The 23275-nt window shown below is 42.4% G+C and overlaps 3 protein-coding genes across 4 annotated transcripts in view; 1 reads left to right on the top strand and 2 right to left on the bottom strand.

Annotated features, from left to right (window-relative positions):
* The window catches only part of LOC129718611 (double-stranded RNA-binding protein Staufen homolog), a 90581-nt gene that overhangs the window by 16090 nt on the left and 51216 nt on the right, over positions 1-23275 (bottom strand). The gene's annotated exons all lie outside the window — the stretch shown is intronic.
* LOC129718610 (cell division cycle and apoptosis regulator protein 1-like) overlaps positions 1-23275 on the top strand; it is a 398517-nt gene that overhangs the window by 325578 nt on the left and 49664 nt on the right. The gene's annotated exons all lie outside the window — the stretch shown is intronic.
* Positions 4355-5318, bottom strand: LOC129718612 (uncharacterized). Its single transcript, XM_055669546.1, has 3 exons — positions 5007-5318; positions 4675-4942; positions 4355-4587 (listed from the first exon to the last, which is right to left on the bottom strand). Exons 1-3 carry the CDS (start codon positions 5280-5282, stop codon positions 4469-4471), a joined length of 663 nt encoding a protein of 220 aa, XP_055525521.1. The 5' UTR covers positions 5283-5318; the 3' UTR covers positions 4355-4468.

Raw genomic sequence — 23275 nt, 5'->3', positions numbered from 1 at the left:
CGAAAAACTGGCGTCTTCCCAGCACACATCACAACGAATACTCGTTTCGTTTTCCCGTTACTGGAAGATAACAGTCCATTACAAAAAAGCTGGAAAAATGTATAAACAAGTTCAAGAAATCAGTTCTAAACATAGAAATCAAACACACTTTTCACAAACTGAAAATACTAAAACAATTACAATATACACTTACGGAAAAGATAAATAACTCAAATATACCAAAAAACGTAGCCAAATAATTCTTCAACAGTCAAACAAAGTTTGAAAACAAACATACGCAGGAGAAATCAAAAAACACAAAGAGAAAATTTGACCGAATTCTAGACCGTAATATCCAACCATCGAGCACAATACCTGTATGTAAAAGCAATGCCATACATAACAGCACTCAAAAATCACTTCCAAAAGAAACAGAAATACTGCTCAGTTTAGGCCAAAAATTCGCACTACCAACCAACATCACCCACATACCTTTTTATCATCTCCTAGCCGACATCGAAAGCATACTTAAAACTAATCCAGACGTTTCAATCCAAGACCGCACAAGATGCGCAATAGCAAACTCAGTTCAAAATTACATCCACTACAATAAAAACAACACAGAAAAAGGTGAGCTGACAAAATTCTGTGAAAAAGCTATAAAAACTACAAAACAATTCTTTCGAGAAAATCCAGATGTACTCACGATTCAATCGGACAAAGGCAAAAAAACGGTCATAATGCTTGCAGAAGACTATAAACAGAAAATGCTTAGCATGCTCAACGACAACAAAACATATCTTCCGGTACCACGCGTTCCAACATCACGATACCAACGAACAAATAACGAATTCGCCAAACGACTACTCAACCTGAATCTTATCGACAAACAGACAGCAACACGACTAACTACATATAATGCCATATGCCCCAGAATATACGGACAACCCAAAGCGCATAAACCTAATTTACCACTAAGGCCAGTAGTGCCAAACATGACCGCTCCCGCCTACAACCTGTCGAAATTCATCGGAAAAATCATACAAAATTCCATTGATAGTCCATACAACATAAAAGATTCGTTCACGTTCTGCAACTTTATCTGCTCAGTTACACTGCCACCAGACTATATTCTAATTTTTCTAGACGTCATATCGCTGTTCACATCAATTCCTAAAGCCCTAGTCACACACAACATAATAACACAATGGGAGAAGATCAAAGTTAATACAAACATAAACCTAGATTTGTTCATCGAAATAGCTGAATTTTGTATCGAATCAAGCTACTTCAAGTACAACGAACAACATTTCCAACAAGTGTTTGGAGCTGCAATGGGGAATCCTCTCTCGCCCATAATAGCAGACTTAGTTATGGAAACACTACTAGACACAGTAACAAAGTCATTAAATTTCAAACCTCCGTTCATCAAAAAATATGTAGACGATCTCCTACTAGCAATTCCTGAAAGTCAAAGGGCCATATACTAGAAACATTCAACAGCTATAATGAACATATTAAATTTACATATGAAATGGAAAACAACAAACGACTACCGTTCCTAGACATGACACTGATAAGACAGGAAAACCAAAAAATTCAAACAGAATGGTATATGAAACCGATAGCCAGTGGCAGGTTCTTGGATTATAACTCGTTCCACCCGCTCCATCAAAAAATAAACATGGCCAAAAATTTCATTCGACGAGTCGACAAACTATCCACTCATTTACAAGACGCCGACAAAGCCCGTATCATCCATCAACAATTGAGTCTCAACAACTACCGAAAATCGCTCAGGAACAGACTCATAAACCGCAGGCAAGAAAACATTATTACACTACAAGAATCATCCGATGAAAACCTGAAATATACTTACCGTTCAATACCATACATTCCATACCTGTCGAACCGAATCGACAAACACCTGAAAAACGAATACAAAAACATACGACTAGCACACCGCAACATAAAAACAGTTGGACAATTACTCACAAAAGTTAAAGACCCCGTCCCCCAGGAGCACCAAAACAACGTCATATACAAGATACCATGCAAAAACTGCGACGCCTGCTACGTCGGAATGACAACAAGCATGCTTAAAACAAGAATCAGCGGACACCGAACGTACTACAACACTTGAGACAAACTACTACAGCAAGGCTACAACGCAACAGATCCACAAATTAGTTCACTAAAAGAAAAAACAGCACTAATGTACCACAGCATCACACAAAATCACAGATTCGATTTTCACCAAACGAAAATTATAGACAGACACGACAAACCACACGCTCTACCGTTTATAGAAGTATGCCATATTGCCAACACAGAAAATAGTATCAACAAACGCACAGACACTGAGGGACTCAACACTGTATATGCTGGTATTATACACACAATAAGAAATATCAATCACAACAAAACCGATAAACACAACAACCAATATGCAACCACAACCTAAAGTTTTTAGCGTAGCTCTCCAACACACTCACAACAAACTGTCAAGAAATAGTAGACTACTGGAAAAGACACAAAACCTATTGCTCTGATTAATTAAATACCGCTCGAAGTTATATAGTGCTAGAAAAAGCAGTGCTAGAAAAAAGTGATAACTGTTATACAGTATAGTGCACACAAAAATAGAGACATATGCAGTGAGTGCAGTTTGTTAAGAAACAGTCGAATTTAAATTTAAGAAAATCTATTTTTACACATAGCCAAATTAAGACGCCATTTGCAATACACACCAGACAACCTATGTTGGACACCAACACACTGAACAATAAAACGATAATCTTTTCTGTAAGTACAAACACATACAAAAAACTCAAAACAGTAACAGAAAAAGGAAAACTACACGTAATGATGACACCCCGTTAAGCATACAGACGCGAGGCATACGGACGCGAGGCATAGTACGCTAGGCATAATGGACGGCAGGCATACGGACACGAGGCATATGGACGCGAGGCCGAATGGACGCGAGGCCGAATGGACGCGAGTCCGAATGGACGCGAGGCCGAATGGATGCGAGGCCGAATGGACGCGAGGCCGAATGGACGCGAGGCCGAATGGACGCGAGGCCGAATGGACGCGAGGCCGAATGGACGCGAGGCCGAATGGACGCGAGGCCGAATGGACGCGAGGCCGAACGGACGCGAGGCCGAACGGACGCGAGGCCGAACGGACGCGAGGCCGAATAAACGCTAGGCCGAAAGGACACAAGGCCAAGGGGAAGTGATATGGAATGTGTTATTATCGTCATCATCAACACAGCATTCGATAACATGTATTTCGCTTCAAAGTGTCATTTGAAAAGCAATACACTCGCGGCCTTCGGCCGACTCGCTGTCCGAGCGAATGCTGTCCTTACTCGCTACCGCTCGTTCGGACTTAACTAAGGGAAGAAAACTCTGTTTGAGTAGACCTAGCAAAACAGTAGATCAGTCGTTTGGGTGCGAGAGGCCGCCGCTTCCGACGGCGGGTCGGCGGCCGGCTCGGACTGCGGAAACCACGGCGGCTTAGTGCCGCCTCGTTTCCTTGCCCTCGATTATGCGTCTTCGCCGCATGATTTCAAGAAAGGTATTATACCCAACTTAAACTCTTTAGGAATATAATAACACCTGAACTACATAATTGGATCTCATGCGATCGTACAACATCGCATTCGGCCTCGCGTCCATTCGGCCTCGCGTCCATTCGGCCTCGCGTCCAATCGGCCTCGCGTCCATTCGGCCTCGCGTCTATTCGGCCTCGCGTCCATTCGGCCTCGCGTCCGTTATGCCTCGTGGCAGTATGCCTCGTATCCATTATGCCTCACATCCATTATGCCTCGCGTCTGTATGCCTAGCATACTATGCCTAACATCCATATGCCTAGCGTCCATATGCCTCGTGTCCCGTCCCCACACGTAATGTATATTTTTAGACTCCTTGAAAAAGGTGACACAAAGTCACCGAAACTGTCGGATTAAGAAACAAAAAATCGTTTTTGCTTCTATACACGGACTGATTAATGGGGCCGTCCACATACCACGTGGACAGAAAACTCGTCATTTTAGACCCCCCCCCCCCTCCCCATCGTGGACAACCGTGGACATTGACCGAACCCCCCCCCCCCCCGTCAATTTGTCCACGTGGACATTTTTTTTCGAAGAAGCATTAAAATGGAAAAACGTTCGTTGCTGATGTTTATTTAGCGTATGAGAACATAAACATTAACTTTAGTTCAATAAATAGATATTATCACTATACTAAAAATAATAAAAAAACACAAAATAGAAGATAAATTAAAGAACGTTTGATAGTACTCAATCTTCTGTCCATGGTGATCGTACCCAGTGTGAAATATCCCCGACCACAGGAAAGACGGGATCAACATCGCTTTCTTTCGCCAGTTCAATGTCTTCCACAGTATCCTTGTCCAGCCATAAGACCTCAGTCTGACCGTTGACGTCAACACAACATAAAATTTCATCAATTGTCGTTCATAGAATCTTCGAGGGACGAGTTTTTTCAGAAAGACGAACACCGTGGTTTTCTTTCTTGTGACGAGCTGCATTCGATTTCGATGCAAAATACAACCCACATTCCGCACAAAGTCGTCCTGAGGGGAGATAAAAATTTTTTAGATTTGTTGAATTTACAGATAATTTTTTTTTTGAAAAAATGAAAATGAAACAATCATTCATACCCGTCAACTGATCATTAATCGATGGGCAGTAGAGATCGTATGGGGGAGGATCAGGGTATGTTGCAGCCTTTGGTTTCATGTTTATCGCGTTCCGTAGTAAAAAAGGAGGAAAGGTGTCTTCATCACACACCTCCTCTGGTTCCGGAATGGTTAGTCCAGTGGGTGTTCGGCGCATTGGGAATGGTGCTGGAAAAAATCCGTCCGGCAATATGTTTTTTAAATCACTGCGAAGCAATCCACAGCAGGCAACATCATTGCATTTCACAATCTATTAATTTTTTAAAAAGTTTCAATGATTTGTTAACTATAATAAAACATTAATGCTCGCTTACCTGGAGAAAGTATTGGCTTTCTCTCACATGTGAGGCGTACCATTCTAAAGATGGTGCTTCAACCGATTTTTCGGATCCTGTTCCGAAATATTCAGCAATCACAGGATAATTGTCGATTGTCAATTCACTCCATATTTCGGCCAATACCTCTCCTGCAAATTTGAAGTTTTCGATCTCCAAATCCTCGTCGATTGTTCTACCATGTGCATCAAGATGGCTTCCGAAATGCTCGTGAGGCAGAACCACCCCTGAGAGCTCGCGGCTCAGTGGGGCCATTCTCCTTTCTACGCGGTTATAAGCGCTTCGACCAGGTGCATTTGTAAAAATGTAGAAAGCATCAAGGTTGTACCGCTGGAAATGCTGGATTGCATGGTTTATTACTTTTAGGTAACGGGGATTTTCGTCTGGCCCGCCATCGACTGATAAAATAATAACAGGTTTGACATCACCGTTATATAAAATATTTGATATTTTTAAATTTTAAAGAAAACTAATGAAAATTATGATTTACTTTTTAAAATCACATCAAATTCAGGCGTATCAAGCAGTATATCGAAATCATGTGCGTGTGTTGAAGCGTTTGATGTCGAATGCTTTCCCGACCGGATTGCAACGAACGTTGGCCCGGAGTATGACACGGACGCAGGATTTCCATCAATCTTGTCATTTGCAATCATAATTCCAGCATAAACACTCTGTATCAGCTTATGCCTTGCAGCGACAACCCAGTCGTGGTCTGGCAAGGTAATTTTGTACTCAACGCTCATCAGAAACGGAGCCTGTTTGTTGACAGCTGTTATCCCGATAGGAACTCGTGCCTTATCGTCCTGAGATACAATAGCAACCTGGGAATTTCCCAAAATTGATGCTAGTGTTTCTACGGATCTGAGAAGAAAATATTATTTCCAACATGTTTGATTTTATAGAGGTTCTGTAGTCTATGATTTAGATTTGTAGAATACTATGAATTCTAAATAAAACCACCGATGTTACTATGAAAATGTGACTGTTGCATTTACACAAAACTTATGAAAACGAATGATTTTTTATTTAGAACTTAAGATTAGAAATGTCTTAAACTTTCAAAACAAATTCATTCTCATGAATTCAGTGTAAACGCAAATTATTAAGTAGAATCATGCATAGCTGTTCTTATATCTGAAATCACCTCTCTCGTGTCTTTGGAATTGTGATTGCCTACCACAAGTTCAATGAAAGTTTAACTGATTATCGTCACGAATCAAATTTTTAAATGTATATTGAAAAGTTACCTGATGGTTGCAGTGCAGAACTTTCCGTCTTCGTGAATTTTATGCTGTGAATTTTCTGGCTTGCACAATCTCACCGGTACCGTTTTCACATGTCGTTTCCCCTCGGAATTGCGAGCATCGTGTGGTAACAAGCGAAGATATGTGGCGCTTCTGGATAGTTTAAAACCCTGTATATCCAGTTCATCGTGTAGCTCATCGAGCGTCTTACAAGTGCGGATTTTTTCAGAGCGCCGTCGTTCATCAGCTGCTCCACCAGCTATGGCGATTTGGACGATGGTAGACAAGAGTTCCGGTTGGTCGAGCTCTATTCGAGGTTTACCAGGTTGTTGACGGATCTAAAACATTCAAATCCCAGTTTTCTATAGGTCAATTAGATTCAATTTTTCAATTACACTTACTTTGAGAGATGAGGCCAATTCGGGATCCTTGGCTAAGATCTCCTTCAGAGCGCTTTTCCGGTTTGCCCGATATTTTCTCTCCAACTTTGCCTTGATTTGTTTCCTTTTCAATTGTTTCCTCTTGGATTCCAAATCATTCTTAAGTTTGGTAATGCGGCAATGAACTGACAAATCTGAAAGTCCTGAATCCCGGGCTAGGTAAGCAGTGCTTAGCTCGGATTCACAAACGGCAATTTCCTTCTTTAGCTTTTCTTGGGCTAATGCAGGTTGCACCCCATCGTCTTCGTCGCTGGAATCTTCGCTGTTTGAAGAGGTTTTTCGTTTCAAAGTTTTGTTTTCTGAGGCTGGAATGTTTTTCGTTTTTATTTAAAAACTACAAGCAATATATCAGTATTTACTTGATGGCAATGATTGGCTCTCTACATGTTCTCTTCTCCAGGTTCATGCTCAATCCCACCAACAGGTTGTTGATGCTCTTCAGCTGTCGACGTTGATGACTGCTTTGGTTCCTTTGATGGTGGCTTGACAGGGGCCTGTAATGAGTTCCAGCTTTATTGAAACCTTGTAGGCTCTCCAGAATCACAGAAAGCACTGAAATCCTTAGCTTTGTCTGACGCTCTCAAGAAGGCCAATATTACGTCATATACGCTGTAGTCTGAATTGAACATAATTCACAATACTCAATATAATTATAATTACCTTGGTGAAATATGACATGAGGCCTGCTTTTTTAACCGTCGCAGATTTTTTCAACTCTTTGACTTTCTCTTCTACATTTTTCGGAAAATTTTTACTGTCATTTTTTAACTTTTTCCACAAAACATTAACGTCATCCTGAATTTTTTTTCCACTGAACTCCGAGCCGAAGCAGCGTTTGTAAGCTTCATACAAATCATTGTACGACATTTTGTCCTTATCAATCACTTTAAATCACAATACGCAAGCACCATTGAAAAAAAATAACCGCGAAAATTTTTTTAAGCTATCGAAAAAGACAATTGATTGTAGCATGGATCGTTTAAGCAGGAAGAAAAAGACGCGAATAATCTGAAACACTTGTTCCGTCGTATATGATACAAGGTTTGAACTTTGAATGAATTGATTCTACGTAGAGCAATTCCTTTTAAACAATTGATTTTCTTCTTATTCTTTATTTATTGAAAAACCAGCGACCAATCAGCGTTGTTTGTGAATCGACAGATTGACAGAAAACAATCAGAGAAAAAACCGGCGACCAATCAGCGTTGTTTTTGAATCGGCAAACTGCTACTTTCCTCTAACACAAAAAAAAAACCTTTTGTTGGTGGCATTGCGCCGTTGATTTAGGCCTCTGCCAGGGCGAGATTTTTGCCGTAGGTTGATGAACAACTCTATTTACGGCTGTTTATTTACCTACGGCAAGAATCTCACCCGATCGCTCGCGTTGGCATTTAGCATGGCAGTGGCCTGAATCAACGGCGCAATGCCACCAACAAAAGGTTTTTTTTTCTGTTAAAGGAAAGTAGTAGTTTGCCGATTCACAAACAACGCTGATTGGTCGCCGGTTTTTCGTGTTTGAACACGTGATGAATAATATATATATGTATATATGTAAACGCTTATATATGAAAACGCTTCCCTTTGCGCCACTCGACACTCAGTAAAGCATCAGCCTTACACCATACATTATATTGATTTGAATTATGGGATACATTTCAAAGAATGAATGGAAAAGGTCAATGATTTTATTTACAAAAGAAATGCTCATGCATTTCGCATTATCGATTGCGAACAGCATCTGTTTTGAATCAGTACAGGTAGTAAATACTAACTGCTCGCTGCTATTCGTGACAGTTGAAGCCGAGTTTTGAAAATATTCGTCTTAATAATTGTTACTAATACCAGAGATCCCAGATGTTTTTAAAAAATGTCATTAACTGCTGAAAAAAAAAACAAAGAAAAACCTGCTCGAAACCTGCAAAAAAATCTATCCATGATTGGAAAAATTTCGCTCGCGCAAACAAAAGTCTGCAAAAATCAGCACACATTTTGAGAAAGTCTGTGCAAATATAAGTATACTCTGACAATGAGCGAAATAGCCTATAATTGTTGGTGAATTACATCAAACTTGCTTGTCGACCTCAGCTGACCTCACAGCAGAAAAGAAATAATAGACTTGGTGTTTGCCGCAATGAATCGCATCGGTTTATCATTATCATGTAGTTGATATCAACTAGAAGGGGCCAAGAAATGCGCAATCTACTTGAATTTGTTTACTCATTGCTGTTTTGAAACTCTAGTTCTGGCAGTTCATCCTAAACTGACGGTACCACGGCAAGGAAAGGATAAATCAACGTTCCGAGTGAAAGACAATTTTTTTTCTACTCATTAAGAGAGAATGCGGAACGAAATGTAAATGATATCATGTCGGCAGAGCATGTTGTATGAAACATAGCGCGAGTGTTTGAAGCTTCAACAGAGCTACATTCGAATTCCCAGAGTTAGGTCTGTTAATCAAAAAGAAAATCTGTACAATTCTTATTATAGATCACAATTTTTTTTTGAAAGGTTAGGAAAAAAGGTGTCCACGTGGACACTATCATTACCCCCCCCCCCCCCATACCGTGGACAAGCGTGGACATTTGCTTAAACCCCCCCACCCCCCCCCCCCAAAGCTGTCCACGTGGTATGTGGACGGCCCCTAAGCCGATAAATCTACAAAACATTTAAATAAAAATTATCAAAATGTCGCCGATAAACTGGCAGTCAGGCTCACTTCCGATGTTTATTTTTGGTGTTCTCGCAACACTGCAACCATCTCAGCCGCCACTGCGCTGTCAGTCCGGTTTATAAAAACAAATACATTGAAATCATTCCGCAGTTCATGTTGTGTGAACACGCAGTTGTTCTATGTGTTTGTAAAATCGGAAGAAAGTTCGGAAGTCGGAAGTCTGACTTCCAAACTTTAATTTAGTGCTGGCGCCACAATAGCACCACAGTCGAATCCGTCCAGAAAATCCGAGAAGTCCGTTGCATTTCGTAAATTATCCACCAACTGGCTGCCCAATACTGCTGCACATAGTTCAAGCCGTGGTATCGACAATCCTCGTAAAGGAGCCACTCGTGCCTTTGTAATTAGAAGATGACTGTCGATTTTGCCTTCGTGGTTTGAACCAATCACATAAACACAAGAGCCGTAACTCTTCTCGGACGCGTCACAGAAACAGTGAAGATGGCAATTCCGATGTGAATTGGACAGAACCCGCCGAGGGATTGTTAACTGCTGGAGCAAAGTAAGTTCACTGCGAAAGTCCTTCCACCAGGCACTTTCCTCACTAGAAACCTCCTCGTCCCATGAAACATGTTTGGCCCAAAGACGTTGATCAAACATTCTAGCGTTGACCACGACTGCACCAAGAAGTCCTAATGGGTCAAACAGTTGAGAAGTTTCGGAAACCACGATGCGTTTGATAACCGTCGATAATCCGGGTAACGTGGGAATCTTGAAGCTAAAGCTGTCATTTCGTGGGTTCCATAGAAGCCCTAAAGCAGTTACCGCCGACCGTCCTATCTCCATTAGAGAGTCGCTCTCCCACAGCTCACTTGGTATGTGTTGCAACACAGTTTGGCAATGTGTGCTCCATTTGCGTAATGTAAATCCTCCAACCCCGAGAAGCACTCGTAATTGACGACAAATTTCAGCGGCTTCTTCGAGGTTGTCGCATCCAGCCAAACAATCGTCTACATAAAAACGATTGGTTACAACTTTCGATGCTAGAGGGAATTTGTGGCCTTCGTCTTCGGCCAGTTTGTTGAGCACCCGGGCAGCTTGATACGGAGAGCTTGTGAGTCCGTAAATCACCGTTTTCAGCTGATAAATCTGCAATGGCATGGATGAATCTCGTCGCCAGACAATCTGCTGATACGATCGATCCTCGGGATGAATCCAAATTTGGCGGAACATTCTTCCCGCGTCAGCAGTGAAAACGTACTGCGGCATTCTGAAGTTAACAACGGTAGCTAATAGTGTTGGTTGCACTGTGGGACCAATGCGTAGTACATCATTGAGAGTGAGTGTACCTGATCCCTTACTGCTAGCATCAAAAACGACACGAGTTTTTGTCGTACTGCTTTCCAACCGATGAACAGCATGATGTGGGAGGAAATACTGCGGACCCGCGACGCTTGAACCAATTTCCATATGCCCCATGCTCTCGTAATCATCCATAAACTTCACGTGTTTATCACGAATAGTGTTATCTCGGGAAAACCGCTTTTCCATGAGCAGAAAACGCCGCTTTGCCTGCTCATAAGAGCTCGCCAACAATGGAATCAAAGACTCCCGGAGTGGGAGACGAAGCACGTAACGACCGTCAGTATCACGAGACACGGTTCGCTGAAAGTGATTTTCGACCTCCTATTCCTCTTGCGTAAGAGCCTTTCCAATATCGAGATTTTCAACCTCCCACATTTTTTTCTAGTTGAATATTCAAATTCTGATCAGTGACAACATGGCATGCCACCGTTGCAGATTCGTTTGATGAGTATTTTCTACATACCACGTAACCCAGCATTGTTTTCTGTAAAATAGGATAATTGTCAGCTAAAACTAATTGATGCGATTTGATCAGTGCGAAAAATAGTTCAGCCCCAATTATCAAATCGACTCCGTGGCTCACATTGAACTTTGGATCTGCTAAGGGCAACTTACGTGGAATTCGCCAGTGTGAGATATCAACATGAGCACTTGGAAGGCTAACTGTTAGCTTGGGAAGAACTAGACAGTTTAGATTGTGTAGGAATTTACTAAACCGTGATTGCAACGAGATTTCTACCAATATTTTACATTGACTATTGCTTGACCTATGCCGCTCACTGGCATATTGATACGAGTGCGTTTCAAACCAAGTTTCTGACACAATGACTCTGATATAAAGTGGGATTGTGATGCGCTATCGAGCAAAGCTTTGGCATAGTGACCAATACCATTAACGTCCACTATGGGCACCAGTACTGTTGATAGAAACACAATCTTTTGTTGTTTGTTTGTTGGAGCGAACACAGTTGCATTATCGTTAGAGCAAGAGGGAAGTGGTTCAATTTCTGCGAATTGACGATTTAAGTTCACCGACGACGTGGGAGAGGGGCTACTTTCGACGGACAACACCGCGGCGAACGGGTTGTCGTTGTGAGCTACGCGAAGACACCACCGATGGTGCTACCGATACCGAGAACGAGGCCTCAGGCAGAGGCATGCTTTCTGAGCACACAGCGGTATAAGTTGGTAGAATTGATTGTCTTTCTTGTACAAGACTCGAAATGTGATGTGATTGGTGGTAAATGTAGTAAACTGTGATGTCTCTTTGCGCACGTCTTACACAGACTGCCACGGCAATCTCTAGCCATATGTCCTCCCCGTAAACAGTTGATGCATAGTTGATGTTTCTTAACAAAATCCAATCGATTGTTAGATGACAATTTTAGAAATAATTCACACTGAAAGATTGGGTGCACCTGTTTACAATTTGGGCATTCAACTACGCTCTCAGACAAAACGTGTGCGGATGACATGTATTTGATTGCCTTTAACCCGTAAAGACCCGGGACGGAACTTATTCTTTGAAAATGCTAGTGCTCAGCACTGGAACGGCTGATTTGGGAAAAGTTGGACTTTTATTTAAGGGGAATAGTTGCTCTGAGTTTTGGTACAGATGCCACCCCTTTGGACCCCTCCCCGTTTTTGTGAGACGCAAATATGTCTGTGTTTTTTTCTTCAAATTCTTCAAACAAATTGAGCAAACACTGGGAATTTTCATACGTATCAATTGCTATATGTATCAAATCATGTCAGGTTGATGAAATATGGTATGTAAGAGTGAATTTTGGAGTTTCTAAATTATTTTAGAACAAAATCACAAAACTACGTATTTTCATAAAAATTCAAAGAAAGATTCATTCTAGCATGCACAGATTTATAGAAAAACGAGTTTGAATTCACTAAAGTACGGGTTCTTATGAAAAGTTGATTTTCTCCAAATCTGTGCATGCTAGAAATCTTTCACCATCTTTGGATTCAGGAGACGTCACTCTAAAAATATAGAGCTTGAAAATTGAAGAGCTAAGTTAAAACCTACCGCGGGAGACTGAGAAAATCAGGTTTCCATGAAAATACGTACTTTTGTGAATTTGAACTGGTTATTCTCAAATTGTTTGCATGCTAAAATAAATATTTCATCGCGTATGGATTCAGGAGATCTTACCGCATAAATGTAGAGCCTAAAATTTGAAGAACGGTTTTGTTGTTTGATTTTTTATAAAAATACGTAGTTTTGTGAATTTGTACTGAAATAATTTGGAAACTCCAAAATTCAATCCTAAATACCATATTTAATCTACCTGACATGATTTGATAAATGGAGCAATTGATACATATGAAAATTCCCAGTGTGTGCTCAATCTGTTTGAAAAATTAGAAAAACAACACAGACATTTTTGCGTCTCACAAAAACGGGGAGGGGTCCAGAAGGGTGGCACCTTTACCAAAACTTAGAGCAACTATTCCCCTTGAATAAAATTGCAAGTTTTCCTAAATCGGCCGCTCCAGTGCTGAGCACGAGCATATTCAAAAAACAAGTTTCGTCCCGGGTCTTTACGGGTTAATTGATTCACTGCAGGTTGAGTGTAGTTTGATTTGCACATTTGAAGTGTGCGTGATCGTTTGATAATAAAACTCATCAGTTCATCGTATTGCGGAACCGTATTGTCGTTGCAATGAGCTTCCCAATCCATTAAAGATTTTTCATCCAATAAACTGCTGAGACGCTCAACCAGAAATGAATTCCAATGGGCTTCGAATAATTCGAGCTTGTCTAAAATGCCTACATGTCGGTTGAATTCATCGGCTAATTTCGCTGGAGCTGACGCTGACTCTCTTTTAACGTGGGGAATCTTTAAAATCGCCGACATGTGTTGCTTGACAAGAAAATTTTTGTTTTCATATCGGTCGCAAATTGTTTTCCACGCGATAGCATAGTTATCCGAAGTAATTGTGAATGACGAGATTAAACGAGATGCTTCACCTTTCAAAGCACTACGTAAGTAGTGAAGCTTTTGAACCGACGGAATTTGAGCATTGGAATGGACTAATATCTTATACAGATCGCGAAACTCAATCCATTCATCCGACATTCCTCCAAATTCAGGTATTTTTATTTCGGGAAGTTTAACATGCACGGCGTGATTAGCAGGGGGTACAATTTGAGATACGGACCGCGATTCAGGAGCAGACGGGTTAGCAACTGCAGGGCGCGGCAGTTTACTTACGAGGGATGCCTTAAGCTCAAAGTAAAGATTTTGGAACTCTTGACGTGTTTCCGAAAATCCATCTTCCTGATCCTCTAACGCTTCTATTTCGTCCTCTTTATCCTCAAATTTGACCCACAGGCCATCTAAATGTACGATTCCAATTGCGACTTGATCAACTTTGCTATCTTCATACAAATCGTTAAAGCACTGAATCAGTTTAGCTGACCCGAGGATATTATCTCTTTTCCTAACTAGGCTCTTCAGATGCACTGTGTGCTTTCGCAGAGGCGATTTTTTTAGATAAGGGCATTGCGCAAATAAATTAGAGTCACCCACCTGCTATTTTGGCTTCACTTACGACACCCACGTGATTATCGTAACCTCAATGGCGGGTATATAATCTTCGATCCTTTTACAATCCTGGCTCGTGATGATCGACGGGACAGTTAAAAAGATGATTCAACGCAATCGTTCTTTACCTACGATGCTACAGGAATCCAACGTGATTTCCGATGATAGCGAATAACTCCAACCTCCAAACGGTGTTCTCCACGACAAATGGGAATTCCGCCCGGTTTTCGGCACCAATTACTGTCCACGTCAACTCGTGAACTTCGAGAACGATTCTTGTCCGCTTCAAACTCGCGGACTTCGAGAAGAAAGAATTCGGAATAATTCCGCGAACACGACGAGAAAGTATATCACTCTCCACACTTTAGGAGACACGTCCGCAATTAGATGGAGTTTCGCTCGATGATAATTCGACAGCGCAAGTTTATCGTTTAACAAATATATTTCAACTGAACTTCTAATGCTCATTGTAATGGGTATATAAATGAAATTTTAAGCATGTGTATGTGAGAATATCAAATATAAAGAAAGTTTTTATAATAGGAAGTAGATAAACGCAATTGCGTTTTTATCCAGTATAGTAGATGCGTTCTGATTACACTGAACAGAATCAATGTGCCATGTTCAATTTTAGGGTTGGATCCGACTCCGAACAGAGCTGAAGAACTGCAAGGCAGCTAATAAGGACGGCATTCCAGCCGAACTTTTTAAAGTCGGGAGCGAACAGCTGTATCGTGCTTTACACCGGATCATGCTGAGAGTGTGGTCCGATGAAGAATTGCCCTCGGACGGGTTGGAGGGTCTCATATGTCTAATCTACAAAAAAAGGCCACCGCCTGGACTGTAGTAATTATCGGGGAATAACCCTTCTAAACACCGGTTACAAAATTCTCTCCCGTATTCTGTTCCATAGACTGAGGCCGTTGTCAGAGACCTTTGCTGGCGATTACCAATGTGGTTTTCGAGGAGGACGCTCCACTACGGACCAAATGTTTACCCTGCGTCAGATCCTTGATAAATTTCGGGAATTTAACCTGTAGACGCACCATCTGTTCGTTGACTTCAAGGCAGCGTACGTACAGTAAAAAGAAATGAGTTATGGCGAATTATGGTCGAACATGGTTTCCCAATAAAACTAGTTAGGCTGATACGTGCCACCCTTGAAGGCTCTACATCATGCGTCAGGATAGCCGGTGAGATATCGGACTCCTTCGTGACGTTAGATGGTTTGAAACAGGGAGACGGGCTGTCAAACTTATTGTTCAACATCGCATTGAAAGGTGCCATACGGAGGGCCGGCTTGCAAAGAAGCGGCACCATCATTACGAAGTCTCACATGCTTCTCGGTTTTGCGGACGATATCGACATCATTGGTATCAATCGTAGAGCTGTGAAAGAGGCCTCCGGACCTCTCAGGAGGAAAGCTGCGAGAGTAGGGCTCATCATTAACTCTGCCAAAACGAAATACATGGTGGCTGGTAGAGAGCGTGGTAGTCCGACGAATGTTAGTGCTGAGGTGGTGTTAGATGGAGAAACTTTTGAAGTTGTCGACGAATTTATTTACCTGGGTACACTAGTGACATGTGACAACGAGGTTAGCCGTGAGATAAAAAGGCGGATAACAGCTGCAAACATGGCCTTCTACGGATTGCGTAACCAGCTGAGGTCTAAATACTAAACTTGCCCTCTATAAAACACTAATTCTTCCCGTGGCCCTCTACGGCCATGAAGCATGGACGTTGAAAGAGGCCGATCGGCGAGCTCTTGGTGTTTTTGAGCGTAAGGTTTTACGTTCAATCCTTGGCGGCAAACTAGAAAATGGTGTTTGGCGCAGACGCATGAACCATGAAATGTACCAGGTGTACAAATCGGCGGATATAGTTGAGCGGATAAAACACGGCAGGTTGCAGTGGGCTGGGCATGTAGCTGGATTGCCGGAAGAACGACCAGCGAAGACTATATTTAGCAGAAATCCCGATAGAGGCCGTCGACTTCGAGGACCCGTCGACCTCGCACCCGTTGGATGTTTGCTGTCGACGAGGATGCCCGCGAAATAGGTGTTAGGGGAGATTGGAGGATAGCAGCCCAAGACCGAGTGACATGGCGACGTATTCTGGATTCGGCATTGGATCGATAATCGGTCTGTCGCCGTAAAAGTAAAGTAAGTGAGCTACACCTTTCTAAAAAAAGGCAAAAATCGTTTGGTCGCGATCGTGCTGAGCTTAAATATGCCGAGAGATAGTCGCGTTAAAGGGCCTAAGCCGGGTGTGAGTTGTGGAGAATGCAATGATCCTAATGTTTGACTATTGACTATTAAATGGTGTGCTGCGACGAATGTTGCCGATGGTTTAATTTTAACCCGTAAAGACCGGACGAAACTTGTTTTTTGAAAATGCTCGTGCTCAGCACTGGAACGACCGATTAGGGAAAACTCGGAATTTTATTCAAGGGGAAAAGTTGCTCTAGGCTTTTGTAAAGGTGCCACACCTCTGGACCCCTCCCCGTTTTCGTGAGACGCAAATATGTCTGTGTTTTTTATTCAAATTTGTCAAACAGATTGAGCAAACACTGGGAATTTTCATATGTATCAATTGCTCCATGTCATTCCGTCCCGGACGCTCGACGAAAACGGACGCATTAAGTGATTGTCTCGCTATAAAGTCGCTACTGTGTGAAGAAGAAAAGAAGCATTGCTTACTCGGTCGTGTTTCAAAGAGTGCGAAGTGCGGTGTAAAGACAAACTGATAATCCGAAGGTCATCCTGCTATTGTGCTATAGCTGTGCCGCTGCGAAGCTGCCCGTTCCAGCACCGAAAGGCTCGGTGATTGTGCTATTGAAGACAACAAAAAAGAGGTACGTGATTCTTTGCCACTGTACTGTTGCGCTAGTTTGAGCGCAATGGATGTGGATCCCTTAGCCCCCGATCCCCCGTCTCCAAACCCACCCGACCCTGTCCCTCCTGTTCACTCCCCCCTCTGTCCCTGCTTTAGTCAATCCTCGTCCCAGGCTCTACCCAGACGGATCAACGGGTCCATTGGTTCTCTACATGAGGCCCAAACCAGGAGGAAAATCACTGAACACGTTACAAATCGCGAAAGATCTGACGTCACGATACATGGCCGTGACCGAAATCGCAAAAGTCAGACCAAACAAGCTCCGTGTCGTGGTCAATGATCTGGATCAGGCCAACGATATAGCTCGCTCTGAGCTCTTTACACGCGAGTATCGCGTGTATGTACCTGCACGAGACGTGGAGATCGACGGTGTAATAACCGATTCGAGTCTGACTGTTCAGTGTATTCTGGGAAGCGGCGTCGGCTGCTTCAAAAAATCCACTACCGAGGCGAAAGTATTGGATGTTAAGCAATTACGGTCCATGTCGCTCGTCTCCGGTAAAAAAGTATACACTCCGTCAGACTCGTTTCGCGTTACGTTTGCCGGATCTGCACTCCCTAGCCACGTTTCTATCAACCAGGTTCGTCTGCCTGTGCGTTTGTATGTGCCCCGTGTTATGAATTACACCAATTTCAAGCAGTTAGGCCATACAGCTGCCTACTGCTGCTATAAAGCACGGTGTGGCAAGTGTGAGGAGACTCACGCGGAAGATTCTTGCAGTGTAAACGCTGAAAAGTGTATTCACTGCGGGGAAAATCTGCATGAGCTTTACGCATGCCCGGTGTACATGCAACGTAGAGATAAAATTAAACGGTCTCTTAAGGAGCGCTCAAAGCGTTCTTACGCTGAGATTCTTAAGAAGACCGTGATCACTTCTACCATAACATCGAGCCCCTTTGATCTGTTGTCTTCAGATGAAACCGACTCTGACGAACCACTAGAGGGAACTTCTTTTGCCTGTCTTGGGGAGACTAGAAAGAGGAAAAATCTTTCCTCTCCTAAGCTTCCCAGGAAAGGACCTAAGGTTTCTCAAGATGGAATGAATAATACGAACACATCTAAAAGTGCTGCGGAAAAGCCGAAGCAAACACCTCCTGGGCTTGCAAATTTTAAGTCCCAGAAGGAGTTCCTAGCACTTCCTGGAACATCTAAAACCCCAGTTGTTCCATTTGCACACCCAGATAATCAAATAAACTCTGGATTGGTGAATTTTTCTAACATCGTGGACTGGATTTTTGAAAACTTCAATATACCTGATCCAACTAAAAATTTCCTCACAGTACTTCTCCCAACAGTTAGATCATTTTTGAAGCAGTTGACTGCCCAATGGCCCCTCCTTGCAGCGATTGTATCCTTCGATGCCTAATTCAACTGCGTATATGAAGGATTCTATCTCTGTCTTACAGTGTAATTGTAGAAGTATTTTACCAAAAATTGATTCGTTCAAAGTTTTGATAAATAAAAACAAATGCGATGCATTTTCGCTTTGTGAAACTTGGCTTACTTCAAATATTGATCTTAACTTCCATGATTTTAATATTATTCGCCATGATCGAAACACCCCATATGGAGGAGTACTTCTAGGGATTAAAAAGTGCTATTCTTTCTATCGTATTAACCTCCCCTCGATTCCAGGCATCGAAGTTGTCGCATGTCAAATGACAATACAAGGTAAAGAGCTTTGTATTGCCTCAATATATATTCCTCCCAGAGCACAGGTTGGGCAACGGCTGCTCTTTGATTTAATAGAACTTCTTCCCTCGCCACGTTTGATTTTGGGAGACTTCAACTCTCATGGTGTGGCTTGGGGTTCCCCTTACAATGATAACCGCTCCTCTTTGATCTATAACTTTTGCGATGACTTCGACATGACTATTTTAAACAACGGTGAAATGACACGTATCCCGAAACCTCCAGCGCGCTTTGGATCTATCCTTATGTTCGACGTCGCTACGGTTGGATTGCACATGGAAGGTAATCCTCGATCCTCACGGTAGCGACTATTTGCCTATTCTTATTTCAATTAATAACGGTTTAACTCGCATGCGACCAATTGATTCTCCGTATGACCTCACACGGAATGTCGGTTGGAAGTTATACGAGGAAATGATTTCAAAAACGGTCGATTCGATTCAACATCATCCACCGCTTGAAGAATACAACCTCCTCGCGGGCTTGATTCTCGACGCCGCGTTGCAAGCCCAAACGAAGAAATACCCTGGCGTAACGATCAAAGAACGGCCTCCCACTCCGTGGTGGGACCAAGAGTGCTCCGATGTCTACACGTAAAGATCCGACGCGTTTTTGGCCTACCAGAAGGGAGGTATACCTGGCGACTATTTACGGTATTCGGAGCTTGATACCAAGCTTAAAAGCTTGGCTAAAGCAAAGAAACGCGGATATTGGCGTCGGTTCGTGAACGAGACGTCGAGGGAGACATCGATGAGCACTCTTTGGAACACAGCCCGAAGAATGCGGAATCGCGTAACGGTCAACGAAAGCGAGGAGTCTTCAAGTAGGTGGATATTTGATTTTGCCAGAAAAGTATGCCCGGACTCTGTTCCTGAGCAAAATATTGTTCGCGATGCGTCTCCGGGCCACGACGCGATAGAATCACCTTTTACGATGGCAAAATTTTCAGTTGCCCTCCTGTCCTGTAACAATAACGCGCCTGGGTTAGATAGAATCAAATTCAACTTGTTGAAGAATCTACCCGGCAATGCCAAGAGGCGCTTGTTGAACTTGTTCAATAAGTTCCTGGAGCAAAACATTGTACCGCAGGATTGGAGGCAAGTGAAGGTGATCGCCATCCAAAAACCAGGGAAACCAGCTTCTGATCACAACTCTTATAGGCCGATTGCAATGCTATCCTGTATCCGGAAATTGATGGAAAAAAATGATACTCCGTCGCTTAGACCACTGGGTCGAATCAAATGGTCTGCTATCAGATACTCAGTTTGGCTTCCGCCGTGCCAAAGGGACGAATGATTGTCTTGCGTTACTTTCAACAGATATTCAGTTGGCATATGCTCGCAAAGAACAAATGGCGTCTGCGTTCTTGGACATTAAGGGGGCTTTTGATTCCGTTTCTATTGACATTCTTTCGGGTAAACTTCACCGACAAGGATTTTCTCCAATTTTAAACAATTTTTTGCACAATTTGTTGTCCGAAAAGCACATGCATTTAACGCATGGTGATTTGGCAACTTTTCGAATTAGCAACATTCTTTACAATTATTATGTAAATGACATCGACGAATGTCTGGAAAATTCATGCACGATAAGACAACTTGCCGACGACAGCGTGGTCTCTGTTACAGGAGCCAAAGCTGCCGATTTGCAAGGACCATTGCAAGATACCTTGGACAATTTGTCTGCTTGGGCTCTACAGCTAGGTATCGAATTCTCTCTGGAGAAGACTGAGATAGTAGTTTTTTCTAGGAAGCATGAACCTTCTCAGCTCCAAGCACAATTAATGAGTAAAACGATCTCTCAGGTTTTGGTGCATAAGTATCTTGGTGTCTGGTTCGACTCTAAGGGCACCTGGGGTTGCCATGTTAGGTATCTGATGAAGAAAAGTCAGCAAAGAGTAAATTTTCTTCGTACAATAACCGGATCATGGTGGGGAGCCCACCCAGGAGACCTTATAAGGCTTTACCAATTAACGATATTGTCTGTAATTGAGTACGGGTGTTTCTGCTTCCGCTCCGCAGCAAACACACATTTGATCAAACTGGAGCGAATACAATATCGTTGTTTGCGTATCGCCTTAGGTTGCATGCAATCGACCCATACGATGAGTTTGGAGGTCTTAGCCGGGGTTCTACCGTTGAAAAACCGCTTCTGGAGCCTGTCTTCTCGTATTCTTATCAAATGTGAGGTCTTGAACCGTCCTGTGATTGAAAAATTTGAAAGGTTAATCGAACTCAATTCTCAAACCCGTTTTATGACATTGTATTTCAATCACATGTCCCAAAATATTAACCCTTCTTTGAATATTCCAAATCGTGTCAACTTATCAAATACTTCTGATTCTACTGTGTTTTTCGATACATCCATGATAGAAGAAACTCGTGGAATCCCGGATCATTTACGCGTGCAGCAGATCCCTAAATTTTTTTCCAATAAATATCGAAACATCAACTGCAACAATATGTTCTACACTGACGGATCACTTCTCGATGGGTCCACTGGCTTCGGTGTCTTCAATAACAATTTAACCGTCTCCCATAAGCTCGATAATCCTGCTTCTGTTTACGTCGCAGAATTAGCTGCTATTCAGTACACCCTAGGGATTTTCGAAAAAATGCCCACGGACCATTATTTCATCTTTACGGACGGTCTCAGTTCTATTGAGGCTCTTCGATCGATGAAAGATGTTAAGCACTCTCCGTATTTCCTGGGGAAAATACGGGAACATCTGAGTGCTTTATCCGAAAAATCGTTTCAGATTACTTTAGCGTGGGTCCCTTCTCACTGCTCGATACCGGGCAATGAGAAAGCGGACTCTTTGGCTAAGGTGGGCGCATCAAACGGTGAAATTTATGAAAGACCAATTGCTTTTGAAGAATTTTTTGCATTTGCACGTCAGAATACGATCATCAGTTGGCAAAATTCTTGGACCAGAGGGGAACTGGGAAGGTGGTTACATTCCATTATACCCAAGGTATCGACGAATCCGTGGTTCAAGGGGTCGGATGTAGGTCGAGATTTCATTCGCGTGATGTCTCGGCTTATGTCCAATCACTATAGATTTGATGCGCATCTCCGTCGTATTGCGCTCGGGGAAAGTGGTATCTGTGCCTGTGGTGAAGGTTATCACGACATAGAGCACGTTGTTTGGTCATGCCCTGTACACCGTGACGCCAGGTCTAAATTAATAACTTCCCTCCGGGCCGAGGGTAGAGAACCAGCTGTCCCTGTTCGTGATGTCTGGGCGAGTCGCGACCTACCCTACATGTCCCTTATATACATTTTCCTGAAATCCATCCATGCCCAAGTCTAGTCCCATTCCTTTCCACCCACATTCAACAAAACGGCAAGAACACGTCGTAGACCTCGATTTTGTAACCAGCAATTGAACCCCACTCGAACTCGCCAGGAAAACCCGAGGCCTTTCTTTATATCTTGGCTCAGCGGCACACACCATATGGCAACTTGAACACCAGCGAACAACAACAACGAACCAAAACCAGCACTAGACCCTGCACAATACCCTCAGAACGCGAGGATTACAAGTCCCTGTCCCAGCTCATGACATCGTGGCTTAGCAGAAAAAATCCATACATGCTGCATATTTATTCGATGATCATCAGACGACCATTCAACTACAAAACACTGATTGAATAATACATGCTAGTTTTAAGATAGACTTAATTTCAGCTCGTAGTCGGCAGCGAGGATAAAAAATTTGCTTATAGATTTTAAGTCATCCAATATAATTGGCGCCGTTAAACATTGAATTGTATTTGTGCCGTGTCAAATAAATGATTTGTGAAGAAAAAAAAATTGCTCCATGTATCAAATCATGTCAGGTGAATGAAATATGTTATGTAAGAGTGAATTTTGGAGTTTCCAAATTATTTCAGTACAAATTCCCAAAACTACGTATTTTTATAACAAATCAAACAACGCGTATGGATTCAGGAGATCTTACCGCTAAAATATAGAGGTTAAAATTTCAAGAACGGAAATTTTAAGCTCTATATTTTAGCGGTAAGGTCTCCTGAATCCATACGCGATGAAAAATTTATTTTAGCATGCAAAAATTTGAGAAAAACCAGTTCAAATTCACTAAAGTACGTATTTTCATGGAAACCTGATTTTCCCAGTCTCCCACAGTAGGTTTCAACTTCAGCTCTATATTTTTAGAGTGACGTCTCCTGAATCCAGAGATGGTGAAAGATTTTTCTAGCATGCACAGATTTGGAGCAAATCAAGTTTTCATAAGAACTCGTACTTTAGTAAATTCAAACTCGTTTTTCTCTAAATCTGTGCATGCTAGAATAAATCTTTCAAATATTTGCATGCTAAAATAAATATTTCATCGCGTATGGATTCAGAAGACCTT

This window comes from Wyeomyia smithii, chromosome 1 (genome assembly GCF_029784165.1).
Source record: "Wyeomyia smithii strain HCP4-BCI-WySm-NY-G18 chromosome 1, ASM2978416v1, whole genome shotgun sequence".
NCBI classification, from domain to species: Eukaryota; Metazoa; Arthropoda; class Insecta; order Diptera; family Culicidae; genus Wyeomyia; species Wyeomyia smithii.
This window is presented reverse-complemented; position numbering and strand designations above follow the sequence as displayed.

What these genes read in the sequence shown, in the direction of transcription:
- LOC129718612 (XM_055669546.1), bottom strand. Translation starts at nt 5,282, where the DNA reads ATGGCCCCACTGAGCCGCGAGCTCTCAGGGGTGGTTCTGCCTCACGAG. An exon ending in AAAGCCAATACTTTCTCCAG is followed by an intron (nt 4,943 to 5,006) that starts GTAAGCGAGCAT and finishes AAAAATTAATAG; the next exon opens with ATTGTGAAATGCAATGATGT. An exon ending in GATTAATGATCAGTTGACGG is followed by an intron (nt 4,588 to 4,674) that starts GTATGAATGATT and finishes ATCTCCCCTCAG; the next exon opens with GACGACTTTGTGCGGAATGT.